This window comes from Siphateles boraxobius, unplaced genomic scaffold, assembly GCF_051911475.1.
Source record: "Siphateles boraxobius isolate OS27281-9 unplaced genomic scaffold, OSU_SipBor_1 41, whole genome shotgun sequence".
NCBI classification, from domain to species: domain Eukaryota; kingdom Metazoa; phylum Chordata; class Actinopteri; order Cypriniformes; family Leuciscidae; genus Siphateles; species Siphateles boraxobius.
Genome location: NW_027509042.1, coordinates 16,705,965 through 16,723,350, shown reverse-complemented (window position 1 = coordinate 16,723,350; position 17,386 = coordinate 16,705,965). Strand labels below are relative to the sequence as shown.

Genomic DNA, 17,386 nt, shown 5'->3' with positions numbered 1-17,386 from the left:
TCATTATTACATTTCCATACTGGAAGCAATAACACTTTTTTTTTTGACAATCCTTTTTCTCCACCCACACCTGGGATACCCATCCTGAGCCCAGATCCTCCCCTGGGCCAACGTCAACCGCACACCTGGACCATATCTGCCAGTCATTATGGTGTCTCATAATTCAAATCCAGTCATAACAATATCTTTCATACACAGCCCTATTTGCATATCACATGGATCCCTAGTGTATTATTAGTCATTATAATCATATATCTAATATTAATTATGCATATTAACACGTTTAAATATGTGCCATCCTAAGAAAGTGTGCTTCCCTGTCTTAATTCCTCCATGGGGTTCTTCCTTATTAAAGCAAATCAATTCTGACCATGAAATAAGCTATTTGTGTCCATAACTGGAAAAACATCAGTTAGTTAAAACATGGACTTGTATATGTTTGTTTTGTCTCATAAATTGCACTTTTGACACACATTGCCTTAGTGTTGTGGATTTGCATTCCAGAGCCGGAGCCAGGATGGCCATTCCTGGGACTGTTCCAGATAAGAAACCGGAGAGAACTGATCAAAAACATTCCCAACATCAAACCCATCTCCTCTGAATGCTGAATACTCTGTCTTCAAGGTCAGGTTTTTTTCCCCTCTCTTTGTTGGGATAGAGTATGGGAGTAATCATAAAGTCATGTGCACGTCATTTCTTTTAGCAAACATGCTGGACTTGTTAGCCTTTTTAAAAGATTTGTTTATCCAATGCCAAAGACATTTTTTGACGTACCTTTGAAATGTGTGCAGTTCTATAATATAAAACATTCACATTAATAGAGACATATCCAAGTATCCTACAATCAATGCGCACTTACCTAGAATATCATGATGTTTGAAACCAAATTAACCCTACGCTGCCCTCTACTGGTAGCAAATATCGAAAGCTCTTCAATAACCCGTATTTAAAGGGATAGTTCACCCCAAAATTAAAATTTCGTCATCATTTACTCACCCTCATGTTGTTCCAAATCTGTTTGAATTTCTTTCTTCTGTTGAACACAAAAGAAGATATTTTGAATAAGGCTGGTATCCAGACAGTTGATGGCACCCAACTTCTATCGTATTTTTTTCATACTATGGAAGCCAATGGCTACCATCAACTGTTTGATTAACAACATTCTTCAAAATATCTTCTTTTGTGTTCATCAGAAGAAAGAAACTCGTGCAGGTACAAAACAAAACTAATGACACCAAGACTAAAATGTATATAAATGTAAATGTATATATATATATAAATAGAATTTAAAATTATTTGGTAATTAATTACACTGATGAATTTCAAAAAATGTTGGATGCAGTTATTAAAAACATTAATAGAACGTATGCTGGTTTCAGATCATATCAATACGCTACAAAAAATGACATTGAACCAAGCTGTTTCTTTAAGTGGCTTTTATAATGTCAACACACTGTATGTTCAGACGTACAATAATAAGACTGCAATATTGATGAAAAATTGTGACAAATCATATAAAAATAAACCATTGATCTACAAATAAGTTTTTCATGCATAATGTCTATTCATGAAATGTCATGACGCATCATGAGATTGTCCGAAAGGCATTTTATAGGTCACAAGCAATCATGTCTTCACAAAACACTGTAATCTGCATAAAAGATAAATTCTTGATTGTCTTCAACACAGGAAAAGAGTGTCTTTGAAATAAACAGTTGCATAGCAACAAACCAAAATGAGAATGAACATGACACACAGCTGCTTGCTAAAAATGATCAAATCTGTTTAATCCCTGTTTCTGTGAAATGTCAAGAGATTAAACAAGCTACAAACTCAGAGAGAGAAGAAAGTTAAAAAACATCAAATGAAAGCTAAAAAATAGCAGGCACATACAGTATTACCGTGAGACAAATATAAAGAACTTCATTCAATCAGAGTCGCAGAGGGACACTGACCTCTAGAGGAATTTTTAGGCATTACATTCTATAGGTAGTGAGGAGTTCATGTTAGAAAAAGTTCTGCATCATTAATAAGACAGATTTCACATATGCTTTGCCAAACAGTGATGTGAAAAGTTTACGACTCATTTAGACGAATGCAATGCTATTCTGGCAGTAAGGCACATATAGAGTGTACAAAGAAACCTTCTGGTTATCTAAATTTCAGCTATATTATGGTCTTACAGGCAACATTTAATGACCAAATAATCTGGGCAGCATCCGAAAGCTGAGCAATGCTGCATACTAAGGTAGGAAGGCAAAAAGGCATGTCCCAATTCAATGATTGTGACACATCTCGTCTTGAAACCTTCATCTGTTTATGATGTCCCACTATCCTGTGCGTGTGATTTCATGACAGCTGAACTAAAAGGAAAAAATGACACCAGAAAGTTGCGATTAGCAGTCAGTTTTGACTGAAATTAGTATTGTGGTATTTCAATATTTTCTTGTTTAACGGACTTTCGGACGTCGCTCTGATGTGTCTTATGTTGAAATCATTTGAATAACACCATCATAACAGAAGAATCTCACAGAACACATTGTCTCCTAAAAGTGCACATGCCTGAATTGCTAATAAAATGCAGGCACATATGGTGGCCATAATTAAAGCAACATCTTTTTTTCATATTAAGGCATTGGTGATATATATTTGCAAAATTATTCCCTTAATTCTTCTTTATGGTTAGATTTCAATGCAATATTATTGCAGTTCAACTCATTCAATATGTCCAAAATGCTATGATGGGTCAGAGACCAAGGCATTCAGAAGCCTTCCGGGAAGCTTTCAAGTCGTCGACGAATGAAAAGGAGTCAAAAGGGATGACAAAGCAACAGCTCTGTCGAAAATAACCTTGAAAGGGCATCATCACTGGTTGAAAAAAAGAGGACGTTTTAAGGCTGTTCTGCCGCGTTTAGTCATATTGAGCCGAAAAAAGTGGCATGAAGCTTCACAGAGAATATGTGAATATACAAGTTTCCTTTAAGACACATTTATAAAACGACATTAAAATATAAACTTTCGCATTTTGTTCAGGCTATTTTATATTTACAAGGAAGAAGAAAAAAACATTAAAATATCAATAATTATCAATATACAGGACAAAACACCATGTATTCACAAATCGGCAGTAATGATGGATTCACTGTACATCAGTCTGTTAGTGTCAGCCAGCAGTGCTGCCTGACTTTGGTCTATTTGCATGGCCTTCTGTGCAAAATGTCCAAAAACTGGCATTGTGCCGCCCGTCATTGCTGTCATGGGCGTCAGAGTGACACAATGAGAAAGCAAGGGTGTGTTGGCGTCATGATTCGAGCCTGTGGAGGGGACGCTGGTCACGTGACCCGTGCTGGTTGAGCCGCTGGCGCTGCTGGGCGACCGGCTCTTTGGCGGAGGGCAGTGTTGGACCACCTGTGGAGGGCCCTGAGATGTGGCGAAATGGGCTGCTGGGAAGGCAGCATAGCCAGGTGGGATAGGGTATCCGTTCACAGGTATAAAACGCTGGTTCTGTGGCATTGGCGCTGCCATGAAGCCCGCGATTTGTCCCGGCGGGAGGGTCTGCGGAGCTCCGTAGATGTATCCGGCGTAGCGCGGGCTGCTGAGGTTGCTGACGGGGCTGGCGCTCAGAGAGGTAGTCTGGGTGGTGGCGTTGCCTCCAGATGGTGTGCTGGAGCTGGCGTGGGAAGACAGACCCTCCCAAGCACGGAGTCGGCTGTGTATGTCTTTAAATCTGGGCCTGCGAGCGGGACCCTCCTGCCAGCACTCCGTCATCAGAGCATACATGCGAGGAGGGCAATCCTCCGGGCAGGGCAGAAGCTGCTTTTTCCGCACCATCTCTATCACTTCCTGGTTGCTGAAACCGTAATAGGGCTGCAGGCCGAAGCTGAAGATCTCCCACAGAACCACACCGAATGCCCAAATGTCAGAGTCTGTGGTGTACTTCCCGTAAACGATGGCCTCCGCTGACATCCAGCGAATAGGAAGGAGCATTTTGGGTTGGACTCTGAAATAATCAGAGGCGTAGATATCTCTCGACAAGCCTAGATCAGAGATCTTGATGTGGAGCTGCTCACCAACCAGAATGTTTCTTGCCGCAAGGTCTTTGTGGACGAAAAAATGGCTGGCGAGGTACTCCATCCCGGCTGCAACCTGAATGGCAATGTGAAGGAAGTCCGCATGGTCGAGGCTGGACTTGACGGTACCGTCTTCGTCGCTACTGCAGCCCACATCTGAATGGGGAGAGCGCATGATGAGGAATTCGTGGAGGTCCCCTTGCGCCAAGAACTCGAAGAGCATGCAGACAGGCTGCTCTTGGGTCACGACACCCAGAAGACAAACCACATTGGGATGATGAAGTTCTGCCAGGACAGATGCTTCCTGCTGGAAATCCCCCCAGAGTTGTGCACTTGAGATGTCCTTCAGTGTTTTTATGGCCACTAGCTGAGCGTGTTCCATGCCTGGCAGGTACAGGTGGCCTTTGTAGATCTTACCAAAGGAGCTCTCGCCCAACTCCTCCATGAAGCGCACTGCAGACAGAGGAAGCTCTTTGGCTTTACTCTAGAGAAGAGAAGGAAATAGAAAGTAAGTATGGAGCGGCAAATTTGCCATCGCATATAATTGCCAGCTTGATCTTTTTTGTTAGTTTAAATTCATAGTAGCGGTTGTAGCCTTATTTTTTCATCTTTTGCTCTGTTGCTGAAAACCAAGACGTTACAACCTCAACCACTGACCACAGACATGCATAAAATCTGTTTGCCATTAAAATATTCTGACTGTCATGTACATTTATGTGCTTGGCAGACCCGGTCTTACCACTTACACGATAGTCACTATGATTCTATACTCTTTTATCCCCTATATGCATGATATATATGTAAGGAACATGCATAATGCTGTGTGATTGGTATGGACAAGTCTCTGGATCATGAAACAGGAAATAAAAAAAAAATGATAAAAGCTACACCGCTACATTTAAAGGAGACATAAATACTGCCAAAAAAAGATAGGAGTCTCATTTTTGTTGAAAGAAGCAGCTGTTTCGTGTTAGCGTCAACTCTGCCTGAGGCTAAACATGTCTCATCCCTGTTTTGGATATTACTTGAGTGAGTGTATGACCTTTGTATGACCTTAGTCTGAACTTTGGCCTGCAGCTGAGACTGTAGATGAGAGGTCTCAATGTGTTATAGATACAAACAGCACTTCATGGTGTCAAAAGGTCTGATTAATACTAGAACTGACTGGGACTAGCATCATCTCTTCAAAATATTTGATTGTACAAATGTCACTTTAATCAGTAACCAAGACGAAAAAGCAGGGGAAAACAATTTTCAAGCGAAAATCTAATTTGAATCTGCTTTGAATGAACCAAGCGGAATGATACCAATATGATTATTTTTAGATTCCTCTCCGGGTCTGGAAGAGATTGCATCCATATGCTCATCCCTCCTGCCATTTTGCCTCCTGTTTGTGCAGCCCCCTTAACCCCACCCCATCACCCAGGAATGCATACTAACTCAAACGTTATGGGAATGCCCCACAATTCCAATAGACAAAAAGTATAAAAACTAAATTGGTGCGCTGATAGTATTGTTTATTTTCATGTGTGGTCTGTGTTGTTTTACCACCCGATTCACTAAAGGAATTAGGCCAATCAGTAATGACTTAAACATTTATTTCCGAGCATTTAGCACCTGGATTGTGGGTGGCAAGTGAAGTTGCAGGTTTTAGTGCTGAAAAATTTCAAATGTTCACTCTGCGGTGTAGATGCACCTTCAGAGTTAGTTCTGATCTGTTAGCAGTAACATCTCACCTTTGGTTTGTAGGCCGTGAGCATGGACATCTCAACATTCTGGCCACGGACGGGTTTGGGCTGGCGTGGTGCTGGTGGACGTGAGGCTTTCTGGTTGTTTCGGCACACACAAATGAAGAAGAACAGCAGGGCGATGGCCAGCGGTATAGCCACGCTTGGTACCAGGATGTACAGGATCCCCATACTGCTGCCCCCATGCTTTGGCAAATCTGAGGACAAGCAATACATAAAAAAAAATGTGATTCAGAAAGGAATACTATCATAACGCTAACTATACCATACACTGCATACTAATTTTCAAAATAGAGTGTAAAACACTTTCTGTAATCTTGCTCTTGATCTCATCACATGCATGTTCGATCAGTGGCTGGCACCCACTTATCATATCAGAGCTATTTTGCATTTTAACCAAATAATGTGTAAAAATATTTTAACTTTTGGCAGGCCAATGAAATAATTAGTCACTAAAAATCTTAGCTCATATTACTTTGTCACATTTATTATTCTCATCACAATTGAAATGGGAGTGCAATGCATTGTTGTTATTGTTAAAGTTTTCTTTATACAGAAATTGTATAAATACTTTAATTGAAATTAAATATACATTGATTCTTAATAAAGTTACTAATGTTATTCAGTGAAGAACAGTGAAGGATTCTCTCGTTTTCTTTTGTTGTTTGATTAACATTAATACATGTTTGATATACATCAATATAAGCAGGGCGTCTCACCACATGGAGAAATCTCGCAGAGCTCCATGCGCACACTGTCATCTAGGGTGAAGCACCAGGGAGCATCCTGCTTGTTGCCAGGGTTACGACAATAGGAATGTCCCCCGTTGAGCTCTGGGTAACGCATGGCCAGGTAGGTGTGGCTGTGGGGATACTGCGAGTTCCACGGTTGACACTGTCGACCAGATTTAGTCACGCTGACTGTGCCGCGGTAATCTGAACCACTGTTGTTATAACATTTGTGGCCTAAAATAGGAGAAACGAAGAGAATTTATTTCATTTTCTATAAAATGACAACAAAAAATTGTAACCACACAAAATACTTACTTTTAATTATCGTCTCAGCTATTGGAATGCCTATTCTCATGCAGTTGGCAGCATCGAGACTGTCCGAAGCGGCAAGGTCTTCACAGTTGGGCAGTTTGAGACGTTTGAGGATGAGAGGATTGGAGCGAGCGATGATGTACTCAGTCTTACACAGGTCGTTCTCAAGAATCTCACACTCATCCTTGCATAAATCCCGTGGTTTGTCCATGCCAGAGCTGCGGTCACATGTTGGGAAGGCAAAATGGCACAGGGAGGGAATAGCGAACTGGGAGCAGCGATCTGACAGGTGATTGGAGGTGCCAATCATAGTGAACGCCGCTGGGAAAAAAAACAGAAGTCTTTAATACAGTGGTTTCCTCCAGATTTGAAAACAGGAATGAGTCATTGTGGACTCTAACAAGCTACGTACCGGTCTAGTGTATTCGAGGGAAATTATATCTTACACACAAACAACAAAGAGACAAAGGTTTCAGTGAATTGTTGCGGTTTCGCAAGAAGTTGAGCGATTCAAAAACAAATTGACTGCTCACTCTAACCACAGTGAATGCCTGTGTTCTTAAAGCTACAATTGAAAACTCTAACAGAAAAAAAAAAAATAATTCAAATTTAAAACAGAAGCCAGGCTTAGGCCAGTTAACATGTGCATGATACTAAGATTTAGCCATGGAAAAAATAACCTCAAACTCTCGCTTAAAAAAAACAGTAAGGTGGGCGGTACTGTAGTATAGTCATGGTATCTCATGTTATACCATGGCACATATATAAGATGGTACTGAATGATATTGAATGAATGATTACTGAATGATACTATATTCACGTAGCATGGAATTTACAGGGTCATTTAAAGAGTACATAAACTAGCTGTTTTATCAAAGGCTTCAAACTGATTCAATCAGCTGCGTTTCAGTTGAACTGTACTATATAGTCAGGGCCAGATTTACCTCATATTGTGACAGGAAAAGTACATTTTGTAAGGATTAAATGTTTCTTTGGAGGACTACCTGTGATTTGGGTCTCAATCTCGCCCTGCATTTGCAGCGAGTCTACAAAGATACTTCTGTTTCCTATGAAGCGAGCACACGCAATCCCTCTGTACGGCTGGCAGAAACCTTCCTCGTCAAAATCCTCTCTAAAAACAAAATAAAAATGAAATGTTCATGTTAATTATGGTCAGTTAGTTTAGCAGGGTTTAAAAAATAATATCCAGTCCAAACTCCCCTACTTTGGCTTTCCTCACAGAATTGTAGTTTTATTTATTTATTTTGGCAGAAGGGATTCCTATAAGGCTGTAATTCTAACTCCAAACACTAGAGGGCAATACGCACCACTGGATCACATAAATGCAATCCGACAGAGCCAAATTGGGCTTATTTTATTTTATCAGCCTATACAATACAAACCCAACATATGAAAAATACATTCAAAAGGAATATAAAACAGACCTGGATATATCATTTAAACCATTCAACATTTCATAAATAATAAAAAAGAAGTTTTGTTCTGTGTCTGCATATAATACCCTGTAATTTAAACCATATGAACGAGTGGTTCTCTCAAAAGCGTATGTCATCCATATATATACTATGAGAAAGAGGCAAAGACTGAGTCACTGCTGGACTCCAGTGAATTGCAGTGCGGTAAACCAAAACAATTGACTTAATAATGTGTTTGATAAAATGAGAGAAAACAATGATCAGGTTATGAACAGTTCAAATAAACAGACAAAATTTAAAAAAAAAAAAAATCAATTAAAATGGTTGGCGGTGTTAATGAAAAGCAGGCATGTGAAAGGTCAGAGGTCGAAAGTCAAAGGAGTGTCTGAGGAGCAAACGTCAACCCAGACATTAGCACTCAATCTGGCTGTTTGCAATGGAATACAAGCTTACTATTTATTGTATACTGGGCATTTACTGCATACTACCCACTATTCTTTAAAATAGTATGTAAAAGAATAGGCATTATACTATGGTCTTACATATTCTAAGAGTTTTAAACAGTAGTATATTACATTTTTGTCACATGACCATGTTGCAGTAGTGTCCGTTCAATATATACATTTTCTTTCAAAAGTTTGTGGTCGGAAGTGTTTTTTTTTTAAATGTTTTTGACCCACAAAGTTATGTTCACCAAGTTTAATATTCAGCAGCCAATTGCTCTATTCTTCAGTGTCACATGATTCTTCAGAAATCATTCTAATATAGCCTACTGATCTAGAGCTCAAAAAAACTTTAAAACTTATGTAAATTTTTTTTTGTTTTTCTGTTGTAACAATATCAAAGTCTTTACTCTCACATTTGACCAATTGAACGCATCCTTGCTGGATAAAAGTATTGCTTTCTTAAAAATCGCACTGGCCCCAAACCTTAGAATGGTAGTGTATAAACAAGCTAAATGTACAGTTCTGTTTTGTAAGAGTGAAAAAGTTGAATTAAAAAATTTGTCCTGTCAAGTTTCATTTAAAAACAGTACGATCTAAAAATTCAGAAACCGTGACAGACAGTGGAAAAGCTTCACAACTCCCCAGCATGTGTGTCACGGGAGAATGCATTGGTAACTGAGGCCACCCACAGAAAGCTAAATGACAAGGAGGAACAGTTGTTGTGGAGAATTACAACCTATTTTTGCAAATAATATTAGTCCCCCCCAACTCTTTCTTCCTGTCTTGCACACGCACATACACATGAACACACTCCAGTCAGTTCATCGGCGTACATGTGTTTGTGTGTTTGAGTTTCTTACTAAGCGTGGGGATTGTTTGTGTAAACAGAAGGAAGTCCAGGGCATTTTTTTACTTATCAGCGCCATTTGGAAGTGAGTGATAATTAAGGGAAAAGTGTGAGCTGCTACACAAACAGTTGACTGAGCCCTGACAGAGATGCAACAGGAACAAGAGAAGGTTCTTAGCACACACACACAAACATGATATGCTTTTCAACATGCTCTTCGGATCCAGCACATCATAGAATTCCAACAGGATTCTAAAACCTTCCTGCTAAACCTATTGAGTCAAGACAGGAAGGAGTGAGAAAGATGCACATTAAACATTACCAAGATGGATGTTTAATCCTTCAGGGTGTCCTATTCTTGAGGGTGTGTAGCCAAAACCATCCGCAAACAATTAAACAAAAGGGCCTAAAACTCTGGAGAACAAAGGAAAAGGCTTTTATTTTGTATCTCTCTAATTTAATACATTATTTATTTAATTCACTTTTATTGACAATTTAAAGAAGATTTGTAGAGTTTTTTTATTATTTGTTGTCCCCTTTTGTTTTAATGAAAGCAGCAGTCAAACAAGCCAATTTCTACAGCGTAAGAACAATTGAGATATTACGATAAGTCAAAATCATGAGATGAGGTCAATATCATGACAAAAACATTGAAAGTATAAGATTTTGAGAATTATAAGTCATAATTAAGAGGTGAAAAGTCAAAATGATAACATGAAAAGTCAAAATTATGAGGTATTAAGTCAATTATGACATGTTTGACGTCATATTTATGACTTTTTGTCATAATTATGAATTTTTGTCATAATTTCGACTTTTCATGAAATAATGACTTAATATCTCAAATTTCATCTTTTTATCTCATAATTATGATTTTCTAAAACATTATTTTTTATAGTGGCTGATTTCACCAAGTGCAACATGTTCCTGGATCAACATCTTTTTTTTGATCCTGGAATAACATTTCTATGAACCAATCAGGGAAGTTTACAGTTTCTGTCAAGTTTACGCTTACAGTCCGGGTTAGGTGCTTCTACATCAATGTTATTCACCAATCATTTCCCTCTGATTTTAGGGATAACTTATGGGTAGGTTTAGGTATTGGGTTAGGGGAAGGGATATGGTTAGGATTACATTCTCAGACAGGAATGTTGTTCCAGGATCAATAAAATATGTTGACCCAGGAACACAAATCAGGACATCAGGAAATGGAGCTCTATTGACATGAACTCCACAAGTTTGTGTAAAGCCTGACAATGTTATCCAGCACAATTTGAGGATGATAAATGGAGAAAAAAAAAATCTGATTTGAGATCCTACTGTATGTGCATGCTTACACGCAGAAGAACATCTATGATGACAAACAACAGGAGAAGATCTTTGCCTGTTGTCTTGGTCGAGAAGTCAGCTATTTCAACATCAAACCTCTTTTTGATGCATGTGAAGGGGGGTCAGCTGATCACCAGATGACTTAAAATGAATAACCTGAACTAAACAATTGCGTGATTTAAAACATTAAGCATTGTCAGTTCCGCATACTAACACGGTAAGGAGAATGGATTTGTGTCATCAGTGTTACTGTACATGTCCTGGAGTCCAATATATATATATATATATATATATATATATATATATATATATATATATATATATATATATATATATATATATATATATATATATATTCCTCTCCGGAAGAAACCATCTCCAATCTGCCTGCCCTGAAGCCTCTTACATCTTTATAGGAACTCTCCCTCCTTCTCCATCCATTAAGGAGTCAAAAACACCTCTTTACGACGTTTACTAAACTTTTTTTTTTCTCTTGTGCCATATGCCACTCCACTTAAAAAGGAGCTATAGCAGGGAGGTTGATCAGTTGATCAGTAAGGACAGTGATATCCTCTGTTTGGGATCTCAAAGACATGCTGTGCAGAAATGTGATTTTGAAGCAGATCTTACTGATGACGCCTGATTTTTTATGAACAGATATTTCCAGTTAGTCCATTTTGAGATCAAGAGGCTCACTGGCCTACATTAAAAGAACTAATTATAGATAAGCTCACTTACAGGTCTCCCACGATCATGGAAAACATGTGATTTTCAGCTCTGGAAACATCATGGAAATTATTAAGTTCTTAAATAGTAAAGTAAAACTGGTCCACAAGTCAGCATGATTTCATCAGTCTGTCTGCTGATGGACTTTTGTACACTACAAAGAGTGGTTCCTGACATACAAATGGAAATCTGGATCGATCGTTAAAATCTTCAAAATTTAAACAAAAGGACTGGGAAGATCATGGAAAAGTCATGAAAATGCATTGAACCCTGTACTTCTCTACATTCAATCAAGCACTTTTAAAATTTAACTATTAAAACCATCTTATTTTAAGTCATAATCGCTAAGACTGAAAATAAACTAAGACTCTTGAATAATGTTGTATAATTCATGTTTAGTTGAATTAACATACTTCTCTCAACCTACTTGTATATGTGAAGAACAATATATTTTCCAATAATTTGTCCCATAACATGCTCACACTGTTTTTTCCATGACTAAAGTATCTCTCCTACACTCTAGTGTTAGATCATTTCTCTTTAATACTGTATGGGCTTGCATGTGCTTACTGCTTAGAGCTTCTGATCTCATCCAAATTCATGTCATACTTTATGTGCACATTTATTACATGCACCTCTGGAGTTTCTAATACTCAATATTTTCATCTCAGATACTATGTATTCCATGAAAGCAATGATGGTGCTTGCATTTCACTTCTCAATAACTGTGTGCTTGCCATTTCATGCAGTATGCATATGTTTAATGTCCATATTATGCTGTTTTGATGAGAATCTTTCTAAAACATCTTAACTTTGTTGTTAAAGTAAGTATGAGGGCATTCCAGAGTAGTGTTTGAGTTTGTAAAATTGAGTGTTTCATTGGCTATGTATCTGCACACACACACTTTGAGGTTTTTGAGACTGCTCTGCATGCCAAGTGCAGGACACCTAAAAGATGTGTAATGGATTATAAAGGACTAGACTTGAGAAATAATTTTGAAAAGAGAAGATACAATTCACAGTCAGGTATTCTCCTCAGATTAAGTTTGACCTAGGTCAGTAGCAATATATTTAACAATGGGGAGAATATGAGTAACAGTGGACTGGTTTGTCCCTGATATACGGGGGGCCTGTGGTCCGTGACTGCATCTCGGGAGGAAGGGAAAGACAGCCACCAAGGGACTCTCATTAGGAGCCATGAAGTAAAAGAGGAAAGAGTCCTCATGTTACACTACCACAATAGCAGCCTCTATTACAGAAGCAAATGACACAACCCTGAGACCCCTGAGATCGCCCAGAAAGAGAGAATCAGGGCATGCAAGCTATAGTCCAAGTCTAGGCACGTGATCTGAGCAGAGAGTAAAAAAATCAAAATGGTCATCATGAAATGTCAGTGGTTTTGACTATTGAAATGGTGGTATCCTGACAGCTCTACATCCATTAACATCTGACAGAAGCCTGATTGACTGTGCAATTAAATCTATGATTTATACAGGAACCAAGAAGATTATCTGCCCCATCTCTTCACTCCGCATTAACCGTGTCACATCCCCTGAGAATAACGCTGAGGCTCGGGCTCCAGTTTCTCAATTTAAAGGTCCACGTCCACAGGGTGCAACTGCTGTGGTTGAAACAAATAATCTGGATATTGTCTGTACGAGTGTATTATAACCCCCACAGATGATTTGTTTATACAATGTGCAGTTGAGTGATTTTCTAAACAAAAGAGGGCAGAAAGGTCAAGCTGTTAGGAGCCCATTAGGACGGGAGGTGACAACGTACATGGCGCAAAATAGTCTATGTTTGTTTTTGTAGTCACAGAGCCAAAATGTGTACTGATCGTTCAATAACAAACAGAGCTGACTAGACAAGGTGTGACAACAAGTGATTAGGGGAAGTAAGCAAAGAATGAATTGCATCACCTGATAGTGTTGTTTATTTGCACATGCTGTCTGCATTGTTTCAGCATCCAATACACTAAAGAATTATGCCAACTAGGTATTGGCGCAAACACACCCACAAAATGACTGCTAAAGACAATTTGCATGGTGCAATTCCCCATCTTGTAGACCCGTTCTGAGTCTTTGGTTGTGGGGGAAACAGCACTTTTTTATGAGAAAGAATTGGAGTTGTTCTCCATCTTTTAATTAATGAATTCCTTCTGTTATGATTAATAAAAATTGCAAACACACATCACTCTTAACCCATACCATTCACTACCTTCCTCCTCATTCATTTTTTAAAGTTAGACATCAACCTTGTTAGTATTCCTAAGTCAATTTATTATAAACAATAAAATGCATAAAAGATTGTAAACAATAAAAGAATGCCTGTTGTCCCATTAATTTTTTTGTAAAGGGTCGCTAACGACCCGAGGTGTGTAACAGTGTAAGTATATTTTTTGCTGCACAACAATAATTGAATTTTTGATGACTGAATAAGTGCAATTCACCTTTATTCCACAAGGTAGCAATGTCTTATACACAATGATGAAGTGACGTTTTTGACTCATAGTTACCGCAGGCAGAAAACAAAAGAAAAGTAAATATCATCAGCAAAACTTTAAATGGCTCAGCGCATATTAGACATGCCATTTCAAAAATCTTTCATTTATTGTCAGAAATATGTTTTCAAAAGCATCACTTTCATCAAATTTTTATGTGACATAATTTCCAGTAGGCAACTGACTGTAAACGAGCAGGCTTATGTGCCGGGGCTGAGCCCCGGAAAGCCCCGGCCCAATTTAACCACTGTATGTATACATATATATATATATATATATATATATATATAAAAATTCATAAAATTTGATGAAAGTGATGCTTTTGAAAACATATTTCTGACAATAAATGAATGATTTTTGAAATGTCAGTCGACCATGATCGCGCACCGCTCGCGCATGCGCATCTAGGTGACACGAATAAATGTACGCAGCAATAATGAATATTCCTGGGGGATCCGTAGTTGCGCGGGATGTGGAAGCGCGCAAAAGTTCCAGAAATGTACAAAAAGTGCCCTGGCCTTGAATGACAAGGTAAGGAAAATAAGACTAAATCAAAATTAAATAACCAAGACTAGGTTGACCATATGATTTTTCTCAGGAGATGTTTTGAGCAATTTACTTCAGACACCGGATTATCAGCAAACTGCAAGAGAACTGCTGGCTGGCTACTCAAAATAAACTAGCAATCTATTCAGTCAGCATATTTCTATTTCAACTGTGTGAATTACAGAAATATAAGACTTGCTAGACCTACTTTTAGCTACCAAGCAACCTTTCCACAAGAATAGATTGATTTTATTTTTGTGACTTGTGCATATCTTGATGAGAAATGATGCAGATTAGGATGAGTGTGTGTGTGTTGTAGTAGTAAAGAGAGAGAATGGGAGAAGGAAGTGTGTGTGTATATCATAACAAGGTAATACAATGTGTAATCAAGTGATGACTGATTAACAGTAATGTAAATGCTAAATGTCCTAATAGCTACCTGTTGATACTACGACAATGCAAAGTATATGCTCTTAACCTTGAAGTTTTTCACATATCATGTAATACTCAATTTCTCCATTTCTTTGCACAAAACTCTCCAGAAAAAAAACTCTTAGAGGTTTTTGTGCTGAATACTAAAGTGGCACTCTGATTTCACACTCAGTGTGTGCGTGTTTCAATACATTTGGGTGTGAAAGCATCTGCTTATATGAAATTTATAAAACTGAACCCTGACACCACTGTTATTTACTTCATATGTTATTGCTCTCCGCGTGAATCTTCATTCGTCTGCCAAAAAAGTGACTGAAGTTCATGCTGTAATCAGTGTTGGCTCAAAGAACTGGCAGAGCACCACTAAACTGACAACATGACTCATATAATCACTAAGCAGAGTAAAGAACCACCTTCATCCAAGATAGCTCTTCCACCATGTTTTGATATATGCTTGCGATTTGTCACACCTTGTGATTTACAAAGACAAAGCCTATAGATCATAATGAAAACACGGCTGTTTAAATGACAAGAACATGCATGTTTAACACAGCCGGTGTGTTTTTATAGAGAGTGGGGAACCTTGAGTAATTATGCATTACTCACGGCTAACTTCCAGGTGTAGGAAAACACAGGGACTCCATGTGAGCAGAGGAATATCAATAAAAATCTCACTGTACACAACTGTCTCTGCTTTCGTTATGCATGGCCTATTTATCTCTGTGCATATCAACAGAAAAAATCATTATATGTTATGTATATCATTAAACTATCTTCACGAAGACATTATTTCATAATTTTAGCATATCCAAAGCTGTAAAATACATTAAAAAAGAAAGGAACTTGCGCTGCAGGTAAGGGGTTATCCATTTGAGAGGGGCCCTGGGAATAAAGTTCATGCTCTCCCAATAAAAGCAAATTTACTGGCCCCATGTCCCTCTAAAAAGTAATGGGAATAAGACATAACTTATTCCCTCAGTGAAAAGAAGAGAGAAAGAAAGCATTTCTGAGCTTTCATTCATATTTACGGTTGTGTATCTAAATGTGCGCCCGCTGTAGCTCACATGGAAAAAAATCAGAAGGCTTTGGCTGCAAGACTTTGTTCATGGAAAATCTCGAAGAGAGGGTGCAGGGCAGAGAGTCGAAAGAAAAAAGAAAGGTAGAAGACTGCGAGAGGGAGACTGGGGATACTCTGATTATTACAAAATATAAACTATATATAAAAGTATAAAATAATATAAAATACTACTTTAAATTTTATATACAATAAAAGTGTGAGGGTGCATTACATATGTCAGTGATATTTAAAGGGTTATGAAATGGCATCAGTAACTTGGGTCACAAAAGCCCACCAATAAACATGTTAAAATACCCACCAGGTCAAAATGTAAAACGTCTTGATAATTTATAGCAACCATTCAGTTGCATTAAAGGGATAGTTCAACCAAAAATGAAAATTCTGTCATCATTTACTGTACTCACACTCACCCTCAAGTTGTTCTAAACCTTTTGTGTTCAGCAGAAGAAAGAAATTCACAGGTTTGGAACAACTTGAGGGTGAGTAAATGAGGACAGAAGTTTTTAGGTGAACTATCCCTTCAAGTAGCATATTTCATACATATTTACTATGCATGTTACGTCTAGGCCTACATAAAAATAAAACGAGGATTGACTTTTTTTAATGAGCAAGTAAACAATGCACAGCTAGACATCAGAAGTAAGCTCATAAACTCATTCAAACAATATGGGTACAGTCAGAGACAATATGAATATTAGAACAAATTCCAAATCATAATAACTTCTTCACACACACGCAGTCGCACAAGCACACACAGTATATATTATAAATATATTTCACATATTTCAATATATTTTTTCATATTACCTTGGTTGTTTTATTCCAAATGATTCCATCGACACTTTCATAGTAAAACGTGTTTTATAGTCTATAAAATTGTTTAGAACAACCTTCACGCATCCTTGCTGTGGTTAACTGAAATCCAAATATTTTTGTCTGTGATGACCTAATATCAGCTGGCATATATTAACGGACCATTAAAATAAAGATAAACAGGCTTTCCACTGGCAGGACGGTGTGGTCTGCTGATGTAATTGAGTGGTAGAGGTTAATATGCCGTCATATGGGGTGCTGGGGAGGTATGCTGACCCACACTGCTTGCCCTCATACTGGAAAAGAAGTTCTGACGAAAGGTCAGGCTCAAGTTTCAGACTGCACCTCCGCCATAGAGTATACCAGGTT

The 17,386-nt window shown here is 38.2% G+C and overlaps 1 protein-coding gene across 1 annotated transcript in view; it reads right to left on the bottom strand.

Annotated features, from left to right (window-relative positions):
• Positions 1-1,421: 1,421 nt before the first annotated feature.
• The window catches only part of ror1 (receptor tyrosine kinase-like orphan receptor 1), a 111,507-nt gene continuing 95,542 nt past the window's right edge, over positions 1,422-17,386 (bottom strand). The window contains exons 5-9 of the mRNA XM_077198648.1: positions 7,866-7,993; positions 6,865-7,182; positions 6,538-6,783; positions 5,807-6,015; positions 1,422-4,554 (exon numbers count right to left, since the gene is read on the bottom strand). Of these exons, the coding sequence (XP_077054763.1) occupies positions 3,115-4,554; positions 5,807-6,015; positions 6,538-6,783; positions 6,865-7,182; positions 7,866-7,993 (2,341 nt within the window). The 3' untranslated portion in view covers positions 1,422-3,114. The remainder of the gene's footprint in view (positions 4,555-5,806; positions 6,016-6,537; positions 6,784-6,864; positions 7,183-7,865; positions 7,994-17,386) is intronic.